At 42.4% G+C, this 19,890-nt stretch overlaps 1 protein-coding gene across 6 annotated transcripts in view; it reads left to right on the forward strand.

Annotated features, from left to right (window-relative positions):
* Positions 1-260: 260 nt before the first annotated feature.
* LOC129703753 (ubiquitin carboxyl-terminal hydrolase 47-like) overlaps positions 261-19,890 on the forward strand; it is a 36,770-nt gene continuing 17,140 nt past the window's right edge. The window contains exons 1-11 of one of the 6 annotated variants that reach the window (XM_055646458.1): positions 261-719; positions 957-1,006; positions 2,895-2,994; positions 3,475-3,590; positions 4,795-4,883; positions 6,883-7,014; positions 10,504-10,599; positions 13,237-13,374; positions 15,325-15,366; positions 17,861-17,987; positions 18,554-18,585. In XM_055646458.1, coding sequence (XP_055502433.1) covers positions 982-1,006; positions 2,895-2,994; positions 3,475-3,590; positions 4,795-4,883; positions 6,883-7,014; positions 10,504-10,599; positions 13,237-13,374; positions 15,325-15,366; positions 17,861-17,987; positions 18,554-18,585 — 897 coding nt within the window. In that variant the 5' untranslated portion in view covers positions 261-719; positions 957-981. Of the gene's footprint in view, positions 720-956; positions 1,007-2,894; positions 2,995-3,474; positions 3,591-4,794; positions 4,884-6,882; positions 7,015-10,503; positions 10,600-13,236; positions 13,375-15,324; positions 15,367-17,860; positions 17,988-18,553; positions 18,586-19,890 lie in introns of those variants that run through there. The other 5 variants (XM_055646457.1, XM_055646454.1, XM_055646453.1 and 2 more) reach the window with 5 other exon arrangements.

Below are 19,890 nucleotides of genomic sequence, written 5' to 3' on the forward strand. Positions count from 1 at the left end.
TATCTATCTTGACAACCATTGAAAACGTTTTACTATTCAGGACAGAGACCTGATAGATGTTTGTGAAATGATGAGTGATAATGATAGGGTAAACAGTCAGAAACTATTTCCCAGGATGGAAATATCAAAATAACGGGCATAGCTTTAAGGTGAGAGGGGGAGAATTTAAAGGAGAAGTACAGGGCAAGTTTTTTTACACAGTTTGTACAGGGCGGTGGGCAGCTGGAATGTGCTGTCAGGGGGCAGATACCATGGTGCCATCTAAGAGATGTTTGCATAGGCACCTGGATATGGAGGGGTGTGGATTATGGTCTTGGCATTGTTCGGCACAGACATTGTGGGCCGAAGGGCCTCGTCCTCTGATGTACTGTTCTACGGTCTATGCTAACAGCGCGGCAGTTTACAAGATTTCTCTCCACTTTGAACCTGGACCTGAATAATTGTGTTTTTCCAGGAAACTGAAACTTAAATTCACTTCGACAACAAACGCCCTGTTGTTCATTTAGAAACAAATTCCATCACGATCCTGGTGGAAACAGAAAGCTACATTTGAAGGGCGATTTCTTTATGACGAGAGAGAAAAATAAATGTCTGCTCTATGAGTGTGGAATTAGACCAGATTACTACGAGTCGACGTGGCTCGAATTTTCCAAATATATTTGCTTGATTCAGTTGATTTAAACGAGTTTACGAACTGTAGATGTTTCTCGCTGATACAGGTAAACAACTCCACTGTCACCTCTCCAGAGAAATCATTTTAACGCCGAGTTAACAATCGCGGGAGTCCTGGCTCCGATTGAGTGTAACTGTGTGAATAAACGCGAGCCGACCCTGCCGTGTATGTGTGTGTGTGTATATATATATATATATATATATATATGTATATATATTGTGTTCGTTCTCTCTCTGTCGTGGCATTGCGCAGCTATTACAACTATGCCGGTAATGTTTTACAGCTGCAGAAAACTTTTAAAAAAAACGATGGGCAACATCTCGGATAAATCAGGTAAGTTGTGAAAAGCAGCGGGTTAAACTCATAAACGCGACAAGCAAGCAAGCAGCAGATGCGGGGAGAGAGAGGAAACAACATCTCAGGTCCACACGGTTCATGGAAAGTGCAAATATACATCCCCCAAAACTCCCCCCTCCCCTCCCCTCCCCTCCCCCTCCCCTCCCCCCTTCTCCCCTCCCTTCCCCTCCTCTCCTCCCCCCTCTCCTCCCCTCTCCCCTGCTATTAAGGCGCTCCCTGATCTTCAGTGTGCCAACATGCTATCTGACTAATCTGATTAGTACGGTCCCATTCCCTCTCTCCAGAGATGCTGCCTGTCCCGCTGAGTTACTCCAGTGTTCTGTGTCTTTCTTCGGTTTAAACCAGCATCTGCAGTTCCTTCCTACACATCTAACCATGATTGAATTGCAAAGTAGACTTGATGGGCCAAATGGCCTAATTCTTCTCTCATCACTTATGATGTTATAAGTCTCCAGGATCTCTATCAAAGCTAGAAACTCCACACACATTTTATACTTTCTGGACTTGTCAGTGTCTATATCCCCAAACTATTGCAAGGAGGCTTCTGACCAGCAAGGATTTCACAGAGCAAGGCATATTTGTGTCTCATATGCTGCCACAACGCACTGTAGTCCCTAAACAACCCTTCAGTCATTTTCCTTGCCCTCCATTTCAGAGTAATAGTGTTTTAAGCCGATAACTCGACACTAGCACTGGCAATAAATAAATAAATAAACGCATGGCTTTCCATCCCCTTATCTCATTGGCTACGCTCGGCTGCAAATTGGTGTAAATCTGGTGGACCATCTTCCTCTAGTCGTGGGGGTGAGGGATTGGGAGTGGCCTCTCTTCATCTAAATCTGGTGTCTATTCTTTAGTTTAGAGATACAGCGCGGAAACAGGCCCTTTGGCCCACCGAGTCCGTGCCGACCACCGATCCCCCACACTAACACTATTCTACACGCACTAGAGACCATTTACAATTTTACCAAAGCAAATTAATCAACACACCTGTACATCTTTGGAGTGTAGGAGGAAACCCGGAAAAACCCACGCAGGTCACGGGGAGAACGTACAAACGCAGTATGCTCTCCTCTGCATCACCAACCCCCCGGGAAATGGACTTGGGAGGGATAAGCAAAATGGGAATAACAAACACTCCAAATTGTGGCAATTGGAATGAATACAGCAAATATTGATAAAACACAACAGGTCAAGCAGCATTGGCAGAAAGAGAAACCGTTAAATAATCAGGTCCGAGATACTTTGTCTGGGTCTTTACTGAGATTTTCCAGCATTTATTGTGTCTACTACGTAAAGGAAATGAGGGTGGGTGTCTTGGGGAATACAATATCTTCACCCATCAACTGCAGATGAGTCATATTTGGTTGTTGATATTCAGAGTTTAATTTTAACCATAATTGGCAGGACATTAGCTGTGGTAGCGGTGTGGAATGAGCTTCCAGTGGAAGTGGTGGAGGCAGGTTCGATTTTATCATTTAAAAATAAATTGGATAGGTATATGGATGGGAAAGGAATCAAGGGTTATGGTCTGAGTGCAGTTAGATGGGACTAGGGGAAAATAAGTGTTCGGCACGGACTTGTAGGGCTGAGATGGCCTGTTTCCGTGCTGTAATTGTTATATGGTTATTTTGGGAGCTGGTTTGGTGACTTTTAAGGTGAGATTGATATTTAAGACTAAACGATATCTTAACGTAAAAGGTGACCCAATGGAAACAAATCTGATCCTTAAAGATAACGACCTGGGGAGCTAGAGTCGTAATGAAGATGAGGCTTGGAGCAAATCAGCCATATTCATATTGACTTGGAAATACTTTGAATCTAATCAACCTTTCCTTTGAATTCCATATTTTGTTTTAAAAAGAGGACTTTGTTGGATTGAAAAACCAGGGCGCCACGTGTTATCTGAACACATTGCTTCAAACATGGTTCATGACACCAGAGGTCAGAGAATGCATTACCAGGTAGGTAGTAAGCAAATCCTTCAACTGAAAGCAGTAATTGCAGCTGCAACACAGCTCTGACCTCCCGTCCTCTCTGTGTGGTTGGCTCATGCTTGATTTCCTATAGGAACTCCTGTTTTTATCCTCATCCCAAAGGTGTGTGGGTCAGTTGTATCTGTACATTACCACCATTGTTCATGGATGGAAGGAGAAACAGGATAGATAGATAGATAGAGTGAGTGAGGAGAAGGTTACGGGGAAACAAGTAAGGATAGAATTGGTCTTCGTGCTTTTTCACTTGAATGACATTTTTCACAATATTTATTGAGATGAGAAAATTGACCTTTTTTATATGGCCTAGTGCAATTTAATTATGATCGTTGACCCTTCAGAGACTCTGATGAACTTGGGATATCTTCATTGGAAAATAATAAATTAGATTGTTCTTGAATTGCAAGCAGTATTATTTGTCTTAAATGCACACGTTCCATATTTGTCTAGTGCCAAATCAGATGCCGCGCTTGTACATGCATTACAAAACCTATTTAGCAATTTAGGAGACAGTGAGAATACTTCATTGAGGACAGATGAGTTGACGACACTCTTGAGAATGAATGGTAAGTTTTAAATATGTATATCTCTTTATCATTTCTGAATGTATCTATTAATCATATATCAAAAAAAATCTACAACTCTTAGTTTGTCAGGGAGTTTGTTGCCCATTTGTCAGTTAGAGTCTGAGTATCGTACAACATGGAAACGAGTCCTTTGGTTCAACTTATTCATGCCGACCAAGAGACACATTTGGCCCATATTCCTCTATGTATCCAATCGATCTACCTGTCCAAATGCTTTTAAATGTTGTTATTCTACCTGCCTTATTTAATCACTTCGTCTGGCAGCTCGTTCCATATACCCACCACCCTCTGTGTAACAAATTCACTCTTCAGGATCCTATTAAAACTGTCCCCTCTTATTTTTAACCTGTGCCCATTAGGTCGTGAATACCAACCCTGGGAAAAAGACTTTGTGTACTCTATTCCAGTATACAAGAGATCGGTGGTCAGTGTGGATTCACTGTGCTGTAGGGCCTGTTTCCATGTTGTATCTTTAAATCAATTATGTTAATCGATGACGAGGAAAAGAAAACAGACACCTGGGGTTGAACCAGAGATCAAGAATGGTCTGACTGAGTGAAAAACTGACTATTGGGACTCGGAAGCCTGCTCCTGGAGTATTGCGTACAGTTTTGGTCTCCAAATCTGAGGAAGGACATTATTGCCATAGAGGGAGTGCAGAGAAGGTTCACCAGACTGATTCCTGGGATGTCAGGACTGTCTTATGAAGAAAGACTGGATAGACTTGGTTTATACTCTCTAGAATTTAGGAGATTGAGGGGGGATCTTATAGAAACTTACAAAATTCTTAAGGGGTTGGACAGGCTAGATGCAGGAAGATTGTTCCCGATGTTGGGGAAGTCCAGGACAAGGGGTCACAGCTTAAGGATAAGGCGGAAATCCTTTAAAACCGAGATGAGAAGAACTTTTTTTCACACAGAGAGTGGTGAATCTGTGGAATTCTCTGCCACAGAGGGTAGTTGAGGCCAGTTCATTGGCTATATTTAAGAGGGAGTTAGATGTGGCCCTTGTGGCTAAGGGGATCAGAGGATATGGAGAGAAGGCAGGTACGGGATACTGAGTTGGATGATCAGCCATGATCATATTGAATGGCGGTGCAGGCTCGAAGGGCCGAATGGCCTACTCCTGCACCTAATTTCTATGATTCCTAATTCTATGCTCACTTCTAACAATTGCTCTTCAGTTTATCAACAGCATGATATTGAGGAATGTTTCCGCAACATGGTTAACAAGCTGCATATAGCAATGGAACCAGAACAAAACATTCTGAAGGTAAAATGGATCTGTGGAGTTGCTTGCAGACAAATTATTTTAGCTTCTGACTCAGTCTTCATTTATCTGGACTGATGTTTGTGATGTTCACAATTTTGAATCATTTTTAACTACTCTTTTTTAATAATGTTCAAAGTATATTAATTGACATCATGAAATGAAAGTTCACAAGGATTTCCAATAAGTTTTTATTTTATTAATTACCCCAGAGAGATGGTATTTTATTGTTGATTTTCAATGATCAGTTTTATAACTAGACTTAAAATATACAGTTTTTTAGATGATTTTCTTGCTTTGAAACGGTCTATAGTTATTATGTACAGTATTTTAGTTTATTAGATCAGGATGCTAATTATAAAACAAGAAACTGTGTCTGCTTCTTGGGATTGTCGAAGTTGTAAATTTGAAAGATATAGAGCACGGAAAAGTACAGCAAAGGAATAGGCCCTTCAGCTGACAATGTCTCTGTCGAACAAGGTGCCAAGCTAAACTAAACTCATCTGCCTGCATATGCTCCATACACCTCCATTCCCTGCATATCCATGTTCCAATGTAAAACCTCTGAAATGCCACTGTGGTATCTGCCTCCACCACCACCCCTGGCAGTACGTTCCAGGCAACCAGCACCCTCCTTGTAGAAAACAGCCCTATACACATCTCCTTTACACATTGCTCCTTTCACGATAAAGCAATGCCCTCTAGTCTTTGACATTTCCACCCCAGGAAAACCCAGCACCTAAAATGATACTAATCACAGGCACAATTGACAGCTTTGGACATGCCATTGATTTCTATCCAATTCTGACAGGGGGAGGACACCTCATTTGATTGACCATTATAAGAGTAGATATGCTCCCTGGCACCTGTCTGTCTCTATAGTGTTAGAAAGTTGGACAACATGTGCTAGTTCCAGGAAAAGCAATCCAAAGGTTAGTCACCGACGTCTTTAAAAATGCATCGAGTAATTGCATAAAACATTACTACCCGAAGGCAGTGATCCAACAATTTAAATGCAGTGAAGCCACAGATGCAGTCTCGAAGGGCCGAATGGCCTACTCCTGCACCTAATTTCTATCTACCAAGGAAGAGCCTAGCATTAATCTTCACTCTGTGAATTAGAATTGATAGTCACGTGTGTTCTCGGAAAGCAACTAAAGAGCCCATATCACACTTGGCACCTGTCTGTCTCTAAAGTGTTAGAAAGTTGACCACCATGTGCTAGTCCCAGTAAAAGCAATCCAAAGGTTAGTCACCAATGTCTTTAAAAATGCATCAAGTAATTGCATAAAACATTACTACCCGAAGTCAGTGATCCAACAATTTAAATGCAGTGAAGCCACAGATGCAGTCTCGAAGGGCCGAATGGCCTACTCCTGCACCTAATTTCTATCTACCAAGGAAGAGGCTAGCATTGATCTTCACTCTGGACAAACCATCCTTCTCACGTGTGTTCAACCGCTACCAAATCCAATATCACACTGCATCCTGACATGCAAAGCCACAGCTTTGACCATGCCCATGTCATTGTCCTTGTAAAGGGTCAGCAGAAACTCCAATGTATCAAGCAATGTAGGATGTGCCAGGAATGGCAGGGTCATTCCAAACCTTGTGTAAACTCTGTGAAATTACAGCCAGTGGCAGACTGGCCAGGGGTGTCAGCTTGCCCGATGGCAAGTGGGCCCCTGATGAAGTGGGCCCCCTATATCAAGTGGGCCCCTGATGAAGTGGGCCCCCTTTGTCTCCTGGCAACCAATATTTTTAGACCCAGTCCGCCATTGGTTACAGGTAAAACGCTGGCAGGCCAAGTTATTTTGGAGCCCAGATACAATGTGCGCTTTTAACTAACCAAAATAGTTTCGATATCTCAAGAAAAATCAAATGTTTGTCAGTGCCTTCAATAAAAGATTGGATAGAACTTTAGAATTTGTTTTAGAATCGGTATTGCAGGAAACCTTGTAACTGATCGCTGGCTTGGTGCTCATTAGACAATGTGTTCCAGTTTTATCAGATGAATATGGTTCAATCCTTGAAGTGTTCGTGCTGCAACAACCTTATTCAGATTGACTGTCCCTTCCTAGATTTACCTCTACTCGTTCACTCAGCCTTCTCTTCACGAAAGATTGAACATTTGGTAAGTCGCAACAAGTTACAAAACAAATAAATTAGTCGGAAAATAGACACAAAATTCTGGAGTAACTCAGCGGGTCAGACAGCATCTCTGGAGAAAACTCTCCAAACATGCTGTCTATCCCACTGAATTACTCCAGCTTTTTGTGTCTATCTTCGATTTAAACCAACATCTGCAGTTCCTTCCGAGTCCTACCAATAAATTAGTCCTATATATTTTGCATTCAAGTTATTCTTTCACGTGTGAGACAATTATATTGGTTCTGTGGTTGATGAGTTGGATGATCAGCCATGATCATATTGAATGGCGGTACAGGCTCGAAGGGCCGAATGGCCTACTCCTGCACCTATTTTCTATGTTTCTATGTTGTGGAGTTCAGTGGAAATGGTGCATAAATGATCCAAATAGACTAAAATACTGAGAAACTGCAGGGATTTACAATATGACTCTCTACATGCTTGTTATATTGAATGGGAAAATAGTTAAGATCACCCAATCTACACTTGGTCTTTTTTCGGTTTTTAAAATGGATGGTGTTTAAATGGACAGTCAGAAAGTATTAGGTTAGAGGAACTTCAAATGCTCTCATCTCACCTATCTCCTATATGATTATGTTGATGAAATGGTCTCTTTTTTTTTTCGGAGCTGTACAGATAAAAATGGACTTGGCTGTGTTTAAATAATGGGACAGTCAGAAAGTCTATACAGGTCTAGAGGACACTTCAATCCCAAATTGAATCTGAATCTGAATCTGAGTGTGGTCATTAAAATACAATACAATACAATACAATAATTTGTCCTTTCAATTTTTTATTTTTTTTTTTAAATTATTTTATTAGAAGTAAGTACAGTCATATGGCACCAAAGTGCCTAATATAAATTTTCATAATACATTTTATGTACAATTTAGTTTTTTAAAGAAATATAACATTCTCGGGTTCAGAACAGTTTTCTGTTCTTGATTTCCTGAAATCTTTCACTCACTGTAAACTTTTCCCTGTAACTGGATAATGAAGAAAAAACAATAACTGAAGCAATGAATCCCTGTAGCTTTCTCTACAGCCCTTACAAACCCTCACCTTGTCCAGTCTAATAGGGCATAGGAAACAGATGCATGAGAAATCTACTATCTACAAGTTACCTCCAAGTGACTTTGACTTTATTACAGGTAGACTAAAATGCTGGAGAAACTCAGCGGGTGAGGCAGCATCTATGGAGCAAAGGAAATAGGCGACGTTTCAGGTCGAGACCATTCTTCAGACTGATGTGAGGGTGGGGGTGCAGGAAGAAGAAAGGAAGAGGCGGAGACGGTGGGCTGAGGGAGAGCTGGGAAGGGGAGGAGAAAGTAGGGACTGTCTGGAATTGGAGTAGTCAATGTTCATACCGTTGGGGTGTAAACTGCCCAAGGGAAATATGAGGTGCTGCTCCTCCAATTTACGGTGGGCCTCACTTGTCCATGGAGGAGGCCCAGTAACTTGGATAGGCTGAAGAAAAAAAAAATAACTGAAGCAATATAATCCCTGTAAATTGAGGTTATACATTTTGCCCTTAAACGGGAAAGCAGATTATTATCTAAATGGTGGCCGATTGGGAAAGGGGGAGATGCAACGAGACCTGGGTGTCATGGTACACCAGTCATTGAAGGTAGGCATGCAGGTGCAGCAGGCAGTAAAGAAAGCAAATGGTATGTTGGCTTTCATAGCAAGAGGATTTGAGTATAGGAGCAGGGAGGTTCTACTGCAGTTGTACGGGTCTTGGTGAGACCACACCTGCATCTATGCAGTTTTGGTCAATAGGGGATCTTATAGAAACTTACAAAATTCTTAAGGGGTTGGACAGGCTAGATGCAGGAAGATTGTTCCCGATGTTGGGGAAGTCCAGGACAAGGGGTCACAGCTTAAGGATAAGGGGGAAATCCTTTAGAACTGAGATGAGGAGAACTTTTTTCACACAGAGAGTGGGGGAGGAACTCTCTGCCAAGAGGGTAGTTGAGGCCAGTTCATTGGCTATATTTAAGAGGGAGTTAGATGTGGCCCTTGTGGCCCTTGTGGCCCTTGTGGCCAAGGGGATCAGAGGGTATGGAGAAAAGGCAGGTACGGAAATGAGTTGGATGATCAGCCTGATCCATATTTGGCGGTGCAGGCTCGAAGGGCCGAATGGCCATGGAGGCACCTAATTTCTAGGACAGAAAGAAAGGTCGGAATTTTACAGTTCACCATTCACCCATTGCCACCATGTCAATACCTTTGAACTCCTTAATCAATAGCAGCACCTTGGTGGTTCTCGATGATTTGGCAAGAAGTTGGCAGAATGGAACAGCACATGTAAAAATGTGAGATTACTAACTTTGGGAGAAAAAATAAAAAAGCAAATTATTAATTGAGATTACAAAATGTTGCCACACAAAGGGATCTGAAGGTTCTAGTCCTTCTTGTATTTTACTCCAGATGTCTTCAATTTGAAAACCAAGTTCTAAGTTCCAATGTTTCTCACAAGCAGCCAATGAAATAGTCATTTAATATTACAAAGGTAACAACTTTTTAATTGGGCTGAAACACAACCAAATAAATGGTGTAAATACTCAGCATTTGGGAAACTGTGGGGAGAGAAACAGGTTCACATTTCAGATTGAAGAGCGATCGCCAGGATTAGCAAAGAGATCCCAACCTGAAACATCAACTCTGTTTCTCTTTCCACAGTTGTGGCCTGACCTGCTGAGGATTTATAGCATTTTCTGTTTTTGTTTTACATTTCCAGTAACTGCAGTTCTTTTCTCGTTTTCACTTCATTGATTTGAATCAGTGCTTTAATATGTTGATGTCCCTTTATAAAACAATTGAAATAAAGCCAGTTAATATTTTCATTTATGCAGAATGTTTATTGTTAACCTGTTCATCTGGCACAAATACATAGATACATAGAAATTAGGTGCAGGAGTAGGCCATTTGGCCCTTCGGCCTGCACCACCATTCAATATGATCATGGCTGATCACCCAACTCAGTATCCTGTACCTGCCTTCTCTCCATACCCCCTGATCCCTTTAGCCACAAGGGCCATATCTAACTCCCTCTTAAATATAGCCAATGAACTGGCCTCAAACTACCTTCTGTGGCAGAGAATTCCACAGATTCTCCACTCTATGTGTGAAAAATGTTTTTCTCATCTCGGTCTTAAAAGATTTCCCCCTTATCCTGAAGCTGTGACCCTTTGTCCTGGACTTCCCCAACATCGGGAACTATCTTCCTGCATCTAGCCTGTACAACCCCTTAAGATTTAAAAAAAAAATGTTTTTAATTTTTTGTACAGAGGTAAGCGATCGTAAACCGGTCTAACTTCATTACTCCAAGATATACATCATGATGAATGATGATGAGGAACTGCAACAATCTGATTTTGTAGCTCTTGCATGCATTAAAGGCAATGTAAATAGCTAAACACCAGCATAGTAGATATGCAGGGGGAATTTTCTGAATTCTTGTTTTCCTTTTAAGGAAATGGCTCTTCGGGAGTTTTTGAAGGAAGAAACTATGGAAGATGACAATGCATGTTACTGTGACAACTGTAATACAAAGACTAAAACAAAAACAGTAAGCTTCCAATAGTGCTGTGAAGGCATTTGTATCATTCAATATAACATTAACTCTTAGGGGTAAGAGGAAATAGTTGGAGCAACTAAATGGATGGAAACTTTATTTCAATGTGAAATCATCTCCTTAAGCCCTTTAGTAAGCATGTACATCATTCATAGGATGTGTGTTATTATATTGTGTGTTATTATCAAATGCTCAGAGAATGGAGCGACTGGGCTTGTAAACTCTGGAGTTTAGGATGAGAGGGTCTCTTATTGAAACATATAAGATTATTAAGGGTTTGGACACGCTAGAGGCAGGAAACATGTTCCCGATGTTGGGGGAGTCCAGAACCAGGGGCCACAGTTTAAGAATAAGGGGTAAGCCATTTAGAACGGAGACGAGGAAAACGCTTTTTCATACTGAGAGTTGTGAGTCTGTGGAATTCTCTGCCTCAGAGGGCAGCAGAGGCCAGTTCTCTGGATACTTTCAAGAGAGAGCTAGATAGGGCTCTTAAAGATGGGGAAGTCAGGGGATATGGGGAGAAGGCAGGAACGGAGTACTGATTGTGGATGATCAGCCATGATCACATTGAATGGCAGTGCTGGTTCGAAGGGCCGAATGGCCTACTCCTGCACCTATTGTCTATTGTGGTAAATTCACAGAGGAAATGGGGATATTTATATTGATATCGATAGGCGGCGCGCACACCCCCATCCACATTAACGGGACGGAGGTGGAACGTGTTTCTAGCTTCAGGTTCCTGGGAGTCAACATCTCCGATGACCTCTCTTGGACCCACAATACCTCAACTCTGATCAAGAAGGCTCATCAGCGTCTCTTCTTCCTGAGGAGACTGAAGAAGGTCCATCTGTCTCCTCAGATCATGGTGAACTTCTACCGCTGCACCATCGAGAGCATCCTTACCAACTGCATCACAGTATGGTATGGCAACTGCTCTGCCTCCGACCGGAAGGCATTGCAGAGGGTGGTGAAAATTGCCCAATGCATCACCGGTTCCTCGCTCCCCTCCATTGAGTCTGTCCAAAGCAAGCGCTGTCTGCGGAGGGCGCTCAGCATCACCAAGGACTGCTCTCACCCCAACCATGGACTGTTTACCCTCCTACCATCCGGGAGGCGCTACAGGTCTCTCCATTGCCGAACCAGCAGGTCGAGGAACAGCTTCTTCCCGGCGGCTGTCACTCTACTCAACAACGTACCTCGGTGACTGCCAATCACCACCCCCCCCCCCCCCCGACACTTATTATTATTTTCTGGTAGGCGGCGATGCTCTGGCCAGCAGCGGCCTCTGCAGCCTGTCCGCGTTTTTATTATTTTTGTCTGTGTTTTTATGTAGTGTTTGTTATTTTATGTTGGGGTGTGTGTGTGGGGGGGGGTGGGGGTGGGGTGGGGGGTGGGAGGGGGGGGGGGAAACTTTTTGAATCTCTCCCTGCACTGGAGACCCGACCTTTTCTCGTCGGGTCTCAGTCGTCGTTGAGGCCGAGTCCGGAGCGGTGGAGGAGCGCTGCTGCTGCTGATGCTGTTGCTGCTGCTGCTGCTGCTGCTGCTGATGCTGCTGCTGCTGCTGCTGCTGCTGCTGCTGCCGGAGAGTCGGAGGCTCTCTACGGGTCTGTGGACGACGGCGCCGGGAGCCCGCGGCTCCCTGGAGGGAGACCGCTTTTCGGGGCTTCTGCGGCGGCGACTTCTCCCGCCCGAGTTGCGGGGTCGAAGAGCTCCTGGAGCGGGGCCTGACACCACTGCCCCGCGCGGCTGGAATGGCCGCGGACTTTGCGAGCGCACACCGGGGGCTCCAACATCAAGACCCGGTGTGCGACCTCGCACCACCCGGCGTGGCTTTCAATGGCCGCGGGACAATCGCCATCGCCAGCCGGGGGCTATGACTTTGACTCTGACATCGGGGGGGGGGGGGGGGGGGGGAGAGTGCAGTGGAGAGAGAAGTTTATTTGGCCTTCCATCACAGCTATGTGATGGATGTTTATGTTAAATGTAATTATGTTGTGTCTGGGGTCTATTTGTGTGTAATGTATGGCTGCAGAAACGGCATTTCGTTTGGACCTCCAGGGGTCCAAATGACAATTAAATTGACTCTCTCTCTCACTCTCTCTCTCTCATTATTTATTCAAATCATTTGCTATGTCGCTCTTCCAGGGAGATGCTAAATGCATTTCATTGTCTCTGTACTGTACACTGACAATGACAATTAAAATTGAATCTGAAACTGAATCTGAATCTGATAATTCTTTAGAACCTCATACGTACTAATGTAGTATTTGAAATATGCTAGAAATTTGAAAGAGATGCTTCCAAGATGCCCAACCTAGGTGACGAGTTGACTGCTAGCCACAGAAGCAGATCTACAGTCACATATTACAATCACTACGCACTCTTAAATCTCTATACACTGTAAATGGCTCGATTGTAATCATGTATTGTCTTTCTGCTGACTGAATAACAAGCAACAAAAGCTTTTCACTGTACCTAGGTACACGTGACAATAAACTAAACTAATCTGTACTATCTTTCAGTATTGCGTCAACTTAACAAATTCATGATTTCCAAAAGTTAGAATCATCTCTTTCTTTTATGAGACTTCTTTTCTTGTGTATTACACATATTCCATCATATATTTTACAGAGATACTATTTTAAACATTTGCCAAAGATTCTCACATTCCAACTAAAACGAGTTAACGTTGATGGCGACAGAATGCGATATCAGAAAATTCACGATAGCGTCACTTTGCCTCTAAGTATTGAGTTTAATAAATCCCAGGTAAGGCATTTGCCGTTGTTACTGGTGCTAATAGTTTAGTATAAACGCTTGTAAATTTCTATTTTACTGGAGGAAATGCACAGTGACTTTCAGTTCATTGTTATTCTCCTTTTGTACTTTAATTGTGACTGAATCGGGCGGAGAGGCAATAGGAAGCATCATCTGCATATAATAGTTGGCAGTGTCTGTCATTGTTCATTTTAATACATTCTTTAAATGTTCCATATTCTTCACCTCCACCATTCTGGCCAGCTGAAACTCTATCATCGGGTATTACTACGATGCATCACGTGGAGTTTTAACTTTTTTTATCAGTGAAACATATTATTGGCTCACAAGATTCAGTTTCATCTTGGAAAGCTATAACTTGACTTAGTTTTGCTGTTAGCACGTGATACTTTCTCCATAATTCTGTAATTATATATGGTTTCTACTTCTATACAAGGGACTGATTCATTGAGACTAACCTGCACAATTCAGACCAATACGTATCCCAGTTCATACATTTTCATCGATCCTTTTGTCATTGGAGGAGGTTATTTGGCCCATTGATTTTATATCACCTCTCAAAGATATCCCGTGTATTAAATACTTCTCATTATTGCACTGTAACGTATCCTCTCATGCTTGGTCACTAACAATCCTCTGTTCTCCGACCACTCACCCATACTGGTGGTCAATTAACTCAATCACCTGGTCATCTTTGTGATGCGAGAGGAAATGGGAGCATTTGAGAGAAACCAACATTATAAATGGAGAAGCTGCATCCTCGACAGTGACTGCACTGGAGGCCAGCATTGTCCAGATTACTAGAGGTGTGAGCTGGCTGCATTGCCTAATGCATCACATGCTGCCTCATGCACTCTATCTTGTGGGAGAAATTGGGTCAGATAAGGAATAAGTTAATGTCATCAATGGATTATGTGGCTACAACCTTAGTGCTCCATCATTTTGTCAATTGCAAAGCTATCTCAGATGCATGATGTGGTGCATTTGCCATAAGTTGGCATCTACTAGCAGTTTACAATGTCATTATAATCATTCCTTGTTCTATATTGCACAACATGAAATTAATTTTAAAGGAGAAATTCATCTTTGGTTGTAACTGCTGGTTGTGCTTCCTCACCTTTGGAGTCAATTGAACCCAATAGCATGTGAATAATACTGGCAACAAATATGTCAATTCTTCCCTTCCCTCTCGTACCACCCCCTCCCCGGGCACTTTCCCTTGCAACCGCAAGAGATGCAACACTTGTCCCTTTACCTCCCCCCTCGACACCGTTCAAGGACCCAAGCAATCGTTCCAGGTGCGACAGAGTGTTTAACCTGCATCTCTTCCAACCTCATTTATTGCATCCGCTGCTCTAGATGTCAACAGATCTATATCGGTGAGACCAAGCGGAGGTTGGGCGATCATTTCGCCGAACACCTCCGCTCGGTCCGCAATAACCAAGCTGACCTCCCGGTGGCTCAGCACTTCAACTCCCCCTCCCACTCCGTCTCCGACCTCTCCGTCCTGGGTCTCCTCCATGGCCACAGCGAGCAGCACAGGAAATTGGAGGAACAGCACCTCATATTCCGCTTGGGGAGTCTACATCCCGGGGGCATGAACATCGAATTCTCCCAATTTTGTTAGTCCTTGCTGTCTCCTCCCCTTCCTCAGTCCCCCTGCTGTCTCCTCCCATCCCCCAGCCTTCGGGCTCCTCCTCCTTTTTCCTTTCTTGTCCCTGCCCACCACCGCCCCCGATCAGTCTGAAGAAGGGTTTCGGCCCGAAACGTTGCCTATTTCCTTTGCTCCATAGATGCTGCTGCACCCGCTGAGTTTCTCCCAGCTTTTTTGTGCACCTGCTCATCATGTCTGTTTAGCACCAGTCTCAATAGGTGTACATCAATATTTAAAATGGCCAAAATTTATAGTTCATTGTAGTTTTTCTTTCACTGTGTATACAGGAGAATTGCAATGAATGGATTCTCAAAGCAACCAGGGGAAAGGTAAGAAAACAGCAGAAAGAAAAATAATATGAATTGTGTGATAGGTAGGTGATTGAAACTTGCAATATATAGTTTAGACAAATCAATGAAGTCAAATTAGCTTTCTAAAGATTTGATCTTTGTATAGATGGCCAATATAAAATATACAATGCAAAATGCCTCGTATAATATTTTTTATTTCATTCTCGTTGAGGCTAATTACATCATGATTGTTATCATAATTAATCATCGTATTTAGAACATGGATCCAAATGGATTTCAGCTAAAACCCTGACAGTTACAGGTTGTTACCTCCAAAGTTGAGCATGCTAGAACATTCGTTAAAGAATATTTCATCTCAGTTTCATGGGTCTGACACATTTGACCCTTTATCATTAAATATCCATCTAAAAGTGTGTGACAGTGGTCTTATAAAAAACATATGATTTGGTTCACTTCATTGAAGATAGGACAATGCTGTAGCACAGCGGCAGAGATGCTGCCTTAAAGCGCCAGAGACCAGGGTTCGATCCTGACTATGGGTGCTGTCTGTAAAGAGTATGAATGTGGCCCCTGTGACCACAAGGGTTTTCTCTGGGTGCTCCAATTTGGTTTTACGATTCAAAGATGTGTAGGTTTGTAGATTAATTTGTGAGTAGGATGCAAATCTAGAATGACATAGAACTTGTGCATGGATGAACATTGGTCAGTGCAGGCACGGTGGTCTGAAGGGCCTGTTTACACACTGTACCTCTACTGATCTGCAAGAGAATCATACACGTCAAGAAGTTGATAAGCCTAACTTGGATTGCAGGTCTTTGGAGGTCTCTTCCTCAGGAGATAGTGGGAGAATTCTTGAACATTTCTGGGTTGGAGATGGATGAATGTTTGATCGACAGATGGATCAAAGAATACCATGAGTAGACAGGAACAATAAGTTGAGGTTATAATCAGATCACCCATCATCTTATTAAATAGTGGAGCAATTTGGTGGGTGGGAGGTATGACTGTCAGACAAGGGAGCCATTCATAGACACAATGGGAAGGTGGAGATGGGGGTTAAATTATTGGGCACCTGATCACAGCCTGTAAAATGGAAATTAAGATACCAGATTTATCATGTCTAATCTGGGTGAAATAGTGTCAAATGCTTTTGTGTCAACAATAAACTTTGATTGTGCCCGCTTTAAATCTGGCATTAAGTGTTTGTGCTGACTGCAGGACCTTTCATAGGAAATGTAAGTACAATATAAATGAACTAATACCTTGTTTGAAATGAGGCTTCATGTTGCAGGCTGAGCAGAAGCTCTATGTAGCAATGTTAAAACATTTTGAGATTTTAAAAATCAAGTCTGAAATTTATCCCATCAGATAACACATAAACAGAAGTTTAATTTGACACCAAATTCACTTTCATATCTTCAGTATTAACAAAGTTATGGCCATTTTCATACTCAGAAATTAGCATCTTGTTCCCTGTTGATTTTCCATTGACAACACAAAAGTTGTGATCGTGGACAGTGAAATGGCCATAACTTTATTAAAAAATTAAGAGAACTAAAAGACATTTTCAGTTATTATAGATAGAAGCATTCTGAAACAAATATTAAACAATCTTACTTGGATTACCTGAAATTAAAGTATATAATTAGTTAGTTACCCAATTGTAGCTAATTCCAAAATTCAATTACTAGATCTAAACATCTATCCATTTCTTAAGAAAAGATTAACATTTTTAAATAGCCTAAGTGTCCAAAGAACATTCACACAGGAATTCACAATAAAACATGGTTTTTAAATCTCATTTACATTAATTTATAGGCCAAATGGAAAGGGATTTAATGTTCAATTGCTGTAAATTAATGGCCATTTAAATCAGCTTGCGAGTGGGTTTTTCTCGAAAGCGATGGTTTGGAACGTTGCCATTGCAGTGGATTTGAAGCCCATATGCGGCATGAAAGATACTGCGGGATCGAATGGGGCCCCCAAGTCATGTATTCGCAACTTAATTTTTTGAATAAAGGGATCTTAAGAAGCCCTTTTTAATGTAAAAAATAAACAACAGACCTTGCCTTGTCCCCTACATAAGATCCGTCCTATTGACGGCGTTCACGGCTCTAGAGAATAATTTTTAAACCTACTATAACAATTAAATAACCCAATTTAGTTTAAAAATAACTGCAGTGAACGAATTTCGCAGCGATTTTTCATCAGCAACTAAGTAGGCTGAACAACCTCTATTTCAACAGCCGAGAGAAAACGGCGTTTTAAAACCGCCCCCCTCTCAAAGGCGCCAAAGTCACGCACACGGGCAGCGGCAGAACTGCAGCGCCGCTGAAGGTAAGTTTTGCAACATACCTACTCTCTGCTCAGAAACTCGGTCCCGTTGACATAAGGTCAAGAGTGATAGGAACAGAATTAAGCCATTCGGCCCATCAATCATTCAATCATGGCTGATCTACCTCTCCCTCCTAACCCCATTCTCTTGCCTTCTCCCCATAACCCTCTCACACAGGAGAATAATGTCCAGAATACTCATTGCCCGGAGAGTACTGACAGAGACCGGTCCTTCGCTCCAACTCAGGCAATGCAAGCCGGAGATGCTGTGGATGGTGAAGGGAGAAAGGTTGAGGTTGTTCAAGGTTTGTTGAAACCATTAGGGGCAAATGATTGGCCTGGTTTGTGGACCAGCACGCCTATTACAAAAAAAACGCTGGTCTCTTGACTTTTTAAAACCCGAGGGACTGAGCTGTAGGGAGACGTTGACCAGGTTAGGGCTTTATTCCTGGGAGCGCGGAGAATGAGGGGTGATGTTGCAGACATGTACAAAATCATGAGAGGAATGGATCGGGTAAATGCAGAGTCTTTTGCCCAGAATGGGGGAATTGAGAACCAGAGGGCACAGGTTTAAGATGAGGGGGGAAAGATTAAATGGGAACCTGAAGGATAACATTCTTGCACAAAGGGTGGTGGGTGTGTGGAATGAGCAGCCGGAGGAGGTACTTGAGGCAGGTACTATTGTGACTTTTAAGAAACATTTAGACAGGTACATGGATAGGGTTGTTTTTTAGGGATATGGGCCATAATTAGGCAGATGGGGCTAGTGTAGATGGGGCATGTTGGTTGGCATGGGCAAGTTGGGCTGAAGGGCCTGTTTCCACTATTATTCTATCATTTATCTTGCATCTTTCTTTTATTGTCCCTTAAGATCAATCAGACCAAGATTCCTCAGAAGAAAAGGTATGAAAACTGAAAAGATTTAAAGCAGGCTATTACTCTTCTACCTTCTTATAATTCCTAGTATAACTTGTCCTTTCTCCTCCTTAATGTATTGTGCATTTTACATTACTTGCAGAAAGTTCATACTTTCCCCACCATCCATTTTCTGAACATTGTGGGTCGTCAATAGAAATTTACACATTTGGTTGAATAAATAGCATCAATTTATAGATTCATGCTGGACTAACTGTGTATGTGGAGTTTGGTAGCAGATGGGGCTGTATGTGTAGACACTCACGGCAGGTTTGATTTATTATCAGGACTCTGGGTGTACAGATCTGTAATAAGAGTGCAGGGCATCCCAGACTCCAGGGTACTCGGTACAGAATTTACTATCAGCTGCGACAATATTTGGAGCCCATTTATTTCTCGGTCAGAAATATGTGAATCTGTAAGTGGTGTTGTATATATGTGGTGTTAGGTTATTTGTGTCGGGTGCAGGACCTGGAGCAAGGGTTTTCTTCCACACAGAGGGTGGTGGGTGTAGTTGCCAGAGGAGGTAGTTGCCAGAGGAGGTGAGTTGCCAGAGGAGGTAGTTGAGGCAGGTGCTATTACAGCATTTAAAAGGTACATGGGTAGAGGGATATGGGCCAAATATAGGCAGGTGGAAGATGCACCATTTTGGTCGGCATGGATGAGATAAGCTGAATACCCTGTTTCCATGTTGTATGACTCTAGGACTCTAAATATAAATATAAATTAGCTTATTCTTTGCTGGAAATTGAGTCCCCAAGGATTTCACCCAAGGCGTGTTGAAGGTATCATTGTTGAATATTAGTGATCCATTGGCAGTATCTTAAGAAGAATATTGAGCTTCGTTGGTTTCTGGCCCGTCTTCATTCTCCAACTAACACATAAAACAGGTTAGCTGCTCTGATTCTCTGTTACAAAACTTATTTGACTTTGTGCAGCACCTGAGCAACTTCCCACCAACACCAATCATACTTCAGAATTACACTGGGATTTCTCAACCTCAATCAGTCTTTTTTTGTGTGAAACATGTGCCTGAGAGTCTGGAAAGGTTTGAGGACAACTTTGTTGAATAACTGTGAGCCTAAAACATTTGATAAAATGAAAATGAAAAATAAAATATACCATAATAAAAGTAGAAATTGTTGGAAATGTACAGTTCACGAGAGAGTGGCTGGAGTTTTTGATAATGTGTCTTTTAGCAAAGGTAACATCTGAGTTTAAATGGATACTTATCCATTGCTAACTTTCCAGGACTTGGCTGTGTTCTGCAATGCAGCAGCAGCAGCAGCAGAG

This window comes from Leucoraja erinacea, chromosome 14 (assembly GCF_028641065.1).
Source record: "Leucoraja erinacea ecotype New England chromosome 14, Leri_hhj_1, whole genome shotgun sequence".
NCBI lineage: Eukaryota > Metazoa > Chordata > Chondrichthyes > Rajiformes > Rajidae > Leucoraja > Leucoraja erinaceus.